The 10,121-nt window shown below is 35.5% G+C and overlaps 1 protein-coding gene across 6 annotated transcripts in view; it reads right to left on the reverse strand.

Moving 5' to 3' along the window:
* Positions 1 to 309: 309 nt before the first annotated feature.
* The window catches only part of LOC110463908, a 55,437-nt gene continuing 45,625 nt past the window's right edge, over positions 310 to 10,121 (reverse strand). For 4 of the 6 annotated variants that reach the window (XM_021518846.1, XM_021518845.1, XM_021518847.1 and 1 more), the window contains 2 exons: positions 8,726 to 8,809; positions 310 to 4,925 (listed from right to left, as the gene is read on the reverse strand). In XM_021518846.1, coding sequence (XP_021374521.1) covers positions 3,993 to 4,925; positions 8,726 to 8,809 — 1,017 coding nt within the window. In that variant the 3' untranslated portion in view covers positions 310 to 3,992. The remainder of the gene's footprint in view (positions 4,926 to 8,725; positions 8,810 to 10,121) is intronic. The other 2 variants (XM_021518849.1, XM_021518848.1) reach the window with 1 other exon arrangement.

Genomic DNA, 10,121 nt, shown 5'->3' on the forward strand with positions numbered 1-10,121 from the left:
CGGACGCCGGACGCTGCACCATGGGATAAGCTCACATGGCCCTTCGGGCCAGGTGAGCTAAAAATCATTAAATAGCCCAAACCAATGTTTATTGAGTGAAAAATTTGATTTTTGTTTAAGAAAGAATTTTCTGTTCATCCACAATCAAATTAGCATTTAAAGGAAAGAATGACAGGGATTTTATTGTATTAATTAATTAACTCACTACATTAAATTTTTACATGTAAGTTATTTGATAGATATCCCTTGTGATTGCTATATCCAAGGGATTTCGTTCGGAGATAATGAAGGAAAAACGTACAACACTCTTTTGTTTTGTCAATTATATTTATTTTTACAATTCACATCTATTTGATGACAGATGTTTTATGGCACTTTGTAACAGTATTATGTGTAAATGCCATGATATTCATTAGCATTGAGATAATGGAAAACATACATGTTTATACCAAATTGTATAAAGTAGCGTTTTCGATACAATAATGATTTCTGGACTGATGTGACTTGAATGTTGAATGTCTTGTCCAAATGCATGTTCTAAAATTGATGAAGTGTGAAACCACGTTGTGTACAAACGTGTTCCATCGTGTGCAGAAGTGTGTCTAGGAGAATATGTTTACAACATCTTAAACAAACTGTTCTACCACATGGTGGAACGGCACAGGGACATGATGGAACGGCACAGGGACATGATGGAATGACACAGGGACATGATGGAATGACACAGGGACATGGTGGAATGACACAGGGTCATGAAGGAACGGCACAGGGACATGATGGAATGGCACAGGGTCATGATTTCTTGTCACTATTTCAAGCAGACAATAACAAGCATTCATCAAAGACATTAAAGAATTTCTGTAAAACTTGGAGTTATGATTTTGTTGACGTTAGGAAGTGTTAGGTGCAATACGGCACCAAAACCTTTCACCCTTTATATAGGTCTACCATAACTGTAAAAGGTTGAGTATTCAAACTAAAATTCATCACCAACTGAGTTTATAAAGGGTGCTTAACCCTTTCACCCCTATGTAACTTTAGTAAACTCTTCCATGCTTTGATCTGGATGAGTCCATTATGGTCTACAGTGGTGAACGGGTTAAGGAGTATTCTGATGAAGACAAACGTTCAAAGCCAAAGGGGAAGGATTTATATTATGATAATCGCTGTGTTTTTCCTCGACCAAAAGAAACGCTTTCCTGTTTCTTATTCCAACAGTTACATTTCACTTCATTGAGATATGACAAACACAGATTTTGTTTGTGTAAATCAATTTTTGCCTCTCAGGGCACTATACCCCTGCAATAAGGTGAATACACCAAAGACACTTTAATTTTGGCATGAATTTTTTTATACAAGATTATAGACACACACAAAAGAGATTACACTTGTATATCATCACATTGTCTGTACATGTCTATCAACGTAATAATGGGTACAATAATGGAATACATTTTTATTAGAATTACGTAAATAAGAAGGTATGTCTATGGTTTCGGAGTGATAAAGATATCAAGAATCTTGTCCTGTGTTAAACACTATATATATACATCTATTTATTACACAATAGTTTAACTATATTATTTATTACACAATAGTTTAACTATATTATTTATTACACAATAGTTTAACTTTATTATTTATTACACTATAGTAACACTAAAGTTTAACTCTGTTATTTATTACACTATAGTTAATTAACTATAGTTTAACTTTGTTATTTATTACACTATAGTAACACTATAGTTTAACTCTGTTATTTATTACACTATAGTTTAACTTTGTTATTTATTACACCATAGTTTAACTCTAGTTTAACTTAATTATTTATTACACTTTAGTTCAAGTCTAACTACATCGACACGACCTTAAGACAATATAAACAATAGAGTATGATATGGTTATATGGTGCAATGCTTTGTTACACAAGATTTTGATTTCATTATTGAACAATACCGTAATGTAAAATTATGAAAAACAACAAAATACTGATAGAAATATGAAAACAAGTACCAGTAAGTAAATATATAAATGTGAAGAAATGTGCCTACAGTCTAGCCCATGTAATATCATTTGTAGATTTCCAGTGTGAACACAGTTTTACTGTTCTTGTCTTGTTTTACAGATTTTTGTCATATCCAGGGAAAACGCTAGTTTTGCTATAAGAAAATACAAGTAAAACTAACACAAATGCACATCTGACTTGATGACATTGAGGATGATGAGATTTTTAAAGCCTTCTAATTGGAAGGCATTTTCAATTTCAATTAATTCAAATGAAATTTTATTGAATGAATTAGCTAGTGAGGAGAGTAATACATGAAAAGAATCAAGCAAATATTTTTGGTCTACTGTATGCACACTGAAAAACTTGGTAATCCCATTAAGCAGGTTGACAGATATTTTGAACACATGTTCCAATGTCTGTGACAACACATAAGCTATGTCAGAGCATTATTATCAAGTTGTTACATTCACAATTTCATAATGAACTATTCCAACTTTTGAATCGGAAGAGTTCAAACGTGTCTGCAGGGTTGAATGAGTTGAGCAGGTTGACATGTGATATATATATTGACATAGCATTAGTAACACATGTTCCAATGTCTGTGACAATAAACACACAACACACTAGCCACGTCTGAGCATTTTCACAAATAAAACTTAAAAAAAATTAAAATTGACTAAATTAATACTTGCAGTAAAAAATTCCCATACTTTTTAAAACAAAAATATCAATCATGATTTCATCAAAAGTCATTTTTTACATAAAACATCTATACATCTCTGTTAATTGATTTCAAACAAAAAATAAGTGAATTTGGATGAATAAATTGGCATAAGTGACGTAAATGGTTCATAAAAGACAAAATCAATATCAATCTGAACATCTCATCACCAAGGACACTGGACGAAACCCCATCTTTGATTTGGCCATCATTAAAAACTGACTTTTGACCTAAAGTCTAAACGTAATTATTTTAGAAATAAATCACACTGTTGAACTACATATCTCACATAAGTATCACAGCTTTAGACCTTATGATTTAAAAAAAAAATGTTGTTTGAAATTTTTACATATTAGACCTCTGTTCTTTTGAAAGTAGGTCAAGGTCATTAAAATGAGGAAAGTGCATAATATCAGTCCCCTGGGCTGCAGCTTACCCTAAACTCACCGGCAATTTATGCCAGGTAAGACTAAACCATGCAAAAATATTTAAATTTATATTCCTACAAACTAATAGCAAGACAAAATGATGATGGTCAATACATAAATTTCATTTAAAAAAGTACAATAAATGCATTTTCTTAAAATCAACTGCAAATACCTCAACATTTATTTTTAAAGCCATACCTGTCAATCTCTGAAAGTCCTATATCTGATCATTAACTCATTTAGCCCTGAAGACACATTTGAACTCTTCCAATTCAAAGGTTGGAATAGTTCATTATGAAATTTCAGGGGTGAATGAGTTAACAGATGTTCACTCGTAATATTTGTCATACCAAGGTAATGTATACAAACACTTTTTATACAATGTGAAAGAAAAAGTCTGCCTTTTTACTGCCTATTTATATTTGGTAGTATAATGGGGACCAACACCATGAGGACCACGAGCATCTCTTTGTTGGCTGAAATAGCATGTCTTGTTGCCATATGATCTGCAAAAAATTCTCTTGGTGCAACGTTGTATATTTCAAACCAGTCGTGAGGTAGTTTCTGAAATTTTCAAGTCACAGAAAATCTGGTGAAAAAAAAAATATAAGATCAAGTTTAAATTTTCATCTGGTCGTGAGCTGAAATGCCTTTTAGGTTTTCATAAATGGTGAATTAACTCATTCGCTCACTCAGCCAGACAAAATCCGTTATAAATAACGAACATTGGTACATGTACCAAAACAATCACATTTTTTTTTATTAGAGTCACAAGGCTAGAAGGTATGTCATGATGATTGGCTTAATGTGAATGAAAATCTTTGCCTGAATAGGATCATGTCGCAGAAGTCTGCATTGTACAATATGATCCTGGGTCTGATGTTGATGTGGAGTTATCTGTCCTTGACACACAAGGGAGACAATCCTGCTGCTGCTGCTGTGTATTGTTTGTGTTGTGTGAAGTCACTGTTCCTATAGTGTCGTGGGTTTTATAGCCATCTGATGAATCACTATCAACAGTTCTAGGATTCTCTGATTCCGACGTGCTGACTACACCAGCAGACGTCTCTTCAGGAGACTCTACACTCGGATGGTGGTCTGGTTCTACAGGACCTACAGGGCGGGGGGATGTCGCCTCCATCAGAGTGTTATTCAAGGTACCTGATGAGTTACCTTGAGGAGTTGACGACTGCTGAGACAAAGCTGCATTCTCAGTGGAGAGTGTGCACGCTGTGCCTGGCTGTACCACTCCACTGTCATGCTCACACGTGATCTGGTTATGATCTGTGTATCCGTCGTTGGAGCCAGCTGATTCTCTTCTGGGATGAGTGGCTCCGACGAACATAACTGTTATCTCGGTAGGATTAATGTGTACCTCACTGAAAGAGTCCCGCACAGTCCTTTCCTCTCTGTCTCGTTCCACCGAGGACTGGGACACGTCCTCTTCCACGTCCTCTTCCACGGACGTTTGGGAGTCTGGTTTTGATGTATGCACTACTGAATAGGGGTTATTGCTTGAGGAGGGGTTGTAGGATTCAATCCCAGAGGTATCCTGAATTTTACTGGTATAACCATGACCAACCCGTTCAGGTATCTCACTGTAGGGACTGGTATCATCCTCCGGGACAGGATCCAGTCTGTCAGGAGTGTCGGGCTCTGTTGACAAGCTCCCACCCTTGCCGCTATCCCGACTGTTTTGACGTTTTGTTGCGTCACCATTTGACTTTCCGGAATTGTTTTTGCCAGAATCTTTGTGACAGTCAATGTCCTGCAAAACAAAAATCTCAGTGTAAGATGTTTTCAGTTTTCTACAATCAATGTCAAGTAACACCTACATATGTGTGTATTTAAAACAGAAATGTACATGATGCCAAAGCTTCCTTATAGATTAGGACCTAGGAGATATTGTAAGTTTGGCCTGATAAAGCTCATCAATTTGCAAAATAATACCTCTTAACCATTGTTGATCAGTGATGGCATAGACATATTTCTCTACATATGATACAGTGTATCAATTTTAATTTGAGTATGAGTATGTATTTGTTATAACAAGAGGCCCAATGGGCCTGCATCGCTCACCTGGTATAAATCTCACACTTGTAACCTTAAAAGTGATCTAAAATAAAGCTACAGGCAAAATAAAATATCAGTATTTATGATAAAAAATCATTCAAAAGAACCTGTTATTTTTGTTTTAAACATTTCACCCCTGTCATTGAAAGCCGAACAAAGTCATTATATTGAAATGTTTTTATAGCCTTTCATCTCAGAATGCAACTTGCAAAGTATCAACATCCTGGGACCCATGGTTATTCAGAAGAGGTTGTTTAAAAGATTTTAAACAAATTTGACCCCTGTGACCTTGAATATAAGTCAAAGTCATTCACTTCAACAAACATAGTAGTCCTTGATCCCAACATGCTACTGACTAAACAAACTTGGTAGCCCGTCATCCTAGTATGCTACTGACTAAATATCATCACCCTGGGCATTTTTGGTTATTCAGAAGAAGTTGTTTAAAGCTTTTAACATATTTGACCCCTGTGACCTTGAATATGGGTGAAGGTCATTCATTTGAACAAACTTGATAGCCCTTTACCCCAACATGCTACTAGCCAAATATCATCACCCTGGGCATTTTGGTTATCGAGAAAAAGATGTTTAAAGTTTTTAACATATTTGACCCCTGTGACCTTGAAAATGGGTGAAGGTCATTAATTTTAACAAACTTAAAAATGTAGCCCTTCATCCCAGTTTGCTTCTGGCCAAATATCATCACTCTAGGCCTTTTGGTTATTAAGAAGAAGTTGTTTAAAGTAAAATATTGACAATGGACGGAAGGACGGACGCCGCGCCATGGCATAAGCTCACTTGGCACTTTGTGCCAGGTGAGCTAAAAATGAAATTACTGATGTTAACATCTGATATGTCTATATAGTTTACAGCTCCAAATTTTTACTCTGTATCTTGACCTGTCAATTCTAAACATGTGCAAATATTCATAAGGTATTTACTGGACAAATTATGTAAACTTATATAGGGAAATATAGGGATGTTCTATAAAGAGTTCTAACAGCAAAAACAGAAAGCACCGACTGCACAAATTTTATCCACTAATTATTATTAACACATCCTTCACACTGTATTCTAAAGCTTCCAGTTCGTATATTATACCCAATTACCGTATTCGCCGTAATTTGCACCCCTCTCGTTGAAGCTCAACTCCCCTTCTTCAGGAGAAATTGAAATTCAATAAACTGCCCCCACATTCAAGCCCTGGTCAATGACTTACAGTATATTTACATTTTTGAAACAGAGATTCATGTCTTGTGGTCACGGCGGAATTTTTCCTGATGAAATATTTGATATCCAAACCCCCAGCCACACTGCAATGTTTATTTTACTGTAGAAACGGTCAAAGTTGCACAACTTGTTCTATCATAACTTTCATTCTCTTATCCTAATAAGCGCCCCTATCTAAGCGTCCTTGGTGCTAATTACGGAGAATACGGTATAATAGTCCTTTAAAAGAAGTGTATGATAAAGAAAAAGCATCCTTGATATTCACAGTTTACCATGCATATAATCCGTCTTTGCATATTGCAGATTTGTCTTCTCTCGTGAGCAGGTATTGATTGTTATGTCATTGGTTCGTGTGAGAAAATTACGTCGTTTTCTCAAAAATTGATGACGTTACTCTCACAAACAAATGACGTAACAATCAATACCTGTTCACAAGAGCAGATAACTCTACAATACGAAAAAGACAGAATAACCATTTTCGAGGGCTGATACGGAGTAGGATACGGAAATGGTCATATGGTAAACATTTTATCATATACTGCTCTATTACATAAAAATTATTAGCAATAACACATAAAATTGGCAACAAATTGATATTTCATGAGCCTTAAACTATAATCACATTCTTCCCTAAATAAAAACACAATGAACAGAATAGCAAATACAGACATATATATATATATACAGTGTGTACATACACTACTAGTTCGTGGAGCGATTTTTTCTGAAAAGTGTTCAAACAAAAGTTAAACAAATATGGCGCATGGAGCGTACCAGGCAGACATGGTGTGAGCTTGGCTGATATAGCATGTGCCGGGCGGATATATGTTGGTCCGGGATATGGCTGATATAGCATGTGCCGGGCGGATATATGTTGGTTCCGGATATGGCCTAATATGCATAGCTAGCAGTACCACACAAGCAAAACAACCAATATTACGGACAAGTATATGATTAGTATTAATAGCACTGAGAAGCCATCAATGTTACTGGTTAATTAGAGCACCCTACTTCACACCAAACCATTTAAGCACAAGCATAATATACAGTAGCAAAATAACATGCATTTACATAATAGCTTAAAGCATAACAGGTGAAAAATCAGCAGATAAGTAAATAGCAAGCTTAATAATACCTTCTTTGCCTTCGTAGCAGTAACAAATCAGGGCTAATTAATACCTCAACACCTCATCAGGGCTAATTATTACCTCCACACCTCATCAGGGCTAATTAATACCTCAACACCTCATCAGGGCTAATTAATAACTCAACACCTCATCAGGGCTAATTAATACCTCAACACCTCATAAGGGCTAATTAATACACCTCTACTATATTCTCTCAACATTAAACTATTTTTTTCTCTTGCTTTTGTCCTGGCTTTGCTGCCCAGGGAGTTAGTCCTTTATCAGCTGTGTTTTAGTCCAAAAATCAAATCATTCTTGTAGACTAGCTCCTTGTGTAATTAATCATGAAAATAATTGAGCCAATCAGGTGATAGGTGGGCGGAGCTTGCACTGATCTGACCTCTCAATTGTGAACGATTGTTAGATGATGTAAAAAGAGTTGATATGACTCTCTTAATCCTCCTTTTCTATCCCTTCACTACATACTTTACCCATTCTACTCATTTTCCTTTATTTTTTGTCGTCTGGACAACCAAACTTCTCGGTATAATGAAGCTGACGTAAAACCACTCAAACAAACAAACAAACTCTCTAAAGTATTTTGGAAATTGTATTTGGTTTTAAATTGTCTGCATTCATATTGGCATAACAACTAACATCCTTTCACCTCCTTCAAACTAATGGTCCGAGGGCCTAATTAACAGCTACCTTGCATCCCAAAACCTAAGAGGCACTTCAGGAGAAGTCGGGAAAATTTGTGTCTTCAGACAAATGGAAAGATATATGGATGGACAGACAACATTTAAATTTGTATAAAGTGTGTAGAAAGGGAAAATAAACCCGAATCCAGGTTTAACAATCGTGAGAAAGACCACTTTCAGTTTCTTTCATGTCCCCGAATCAGAAGATAAAGAAGGGAGCCACTGACTTTGCAGGTGGTCTCTCAAATGAATCACCTCATACAATCATGCAGTGGTTTACAAAACATTGCTGAACCTACAGGAAACAATTTGAAAATATTGTTCTACATGCAGAATCTTATCACCATGCCAATCCACTGTCACTTCGCAGCTAAGAAAAGTATTTCTACAAAAGTGTTGCCCATTCATGCATCTACTGTAGAGCTGAGAGTAATTACCATAGAGTGTTGAGCTGGCAGTAAGGCCTGCCGGGAATTATTGGTGGACCTGGGCGACCCTGTCGAATTGGTTGGACTAGAATCCTTTATAGAACAAAGCAACACATATATTGTGATGTTTACAAAATAAATACAGAGTTAAATAACAGCAGAATTATAATTGAGATCTTCTTAGCAGAGCTGCAAAGATTCGCATACCTTACGATACAATACGTATCACGATATGATGCTTCCGATACAATACGTATCACCATACAAATACCTACTTAAAAGGTCAACTTCATTATGATTGAGTACAGGATTTTATCGAGTTTTGTCAAACACTTAAATGGTAAATATTTTTTTACTTTCAAAATATATTTTTGTACGAGTTTTAGTACTCGGGGGTATGATTGCACAGTAGACCACACCTTAACTGAAGGGTTAAAATAAAGCACACACTTTTTTAGAGTTGGATAAAAAAATTGACGATTGATTATTTTAGCACTGTTAGTGTATCGCAATACAGGCAGACAAAACAATCCAATATGATACACAATTAAATTACAAGAGAGTATCACAATATGATACCATACGATATATCACTTCTCCGTGACACTCACAGCCGAAATGTCAAACAATCCAATATGATACCATACGATATATCACTTCTCAGTGACACTCACAGCTGAAATGTCAAACGATCCAATATGATACCATACGATATATCACTTCTCCGTGACACTCACAGCCGAAATGTCAAACAATCCAATATGATACCATACAATATATCACTTCTCAGTGACACTCACAGCCGAAATGTCAAACAATCTCAGCACTCACTCGAAACAATCAAGTGAAAAGATTAATATCAAGACTTATATAGTCGAATATAATACTTTCAAACTCTGTCTCTAAATTAATTGTCATCTCTTTAAGTTTAAGGAAGTGTTAACGGAACCAAGAGTTTACTTCTAAAGAAATTTAACTGTATACAATTTGTTTTATCAATTAACTGAATATTGTTGATTTGGTATTTGTATTTTTTATAATTTCCTGTACTCTGGTGCCGAGATTAATACACGGAGATCAGGATAAATCAAAACATTTTCTTACCGATTACAGCCAAATTGAAACTTATTGAACATTTCAATGAAAACCATGACCTACAAAACATTGATCCTTTGTAGCTTAAGGCCTGGTGAGCATATACAATACAGCATAACAATAGTACTTAGCTAGTGATATTAAAACAATAGCTATATATGTCTACAGATGTAAGTGTCAATAGCTATATATATGTCTACAGCTTTAAGTATCAGTAGCTATATATGTGTACAGATGTCAGTGTCAATAGCTATATATGTCTACAGATGTAAGTGTCAATAGCTATATATGTCTACAGATGTAAGTGTCA

Source organism: Mizuhopecten yessoensis, unplaced genomic scaffold (assembly GCF_002113885.1).
Source record: "Mizuhopecten yessoensis strain PY_sf001 unplaced genomic scaffold, ASM211388v2 scaffold10943, whole genome shotgun sequence".
NCBI lineage: Eukaryota > Metazoa > Mollusca > Bivalvia > Pectinida > Pectinidae > Mizuhopecten > Mizuhopecten yessoensis.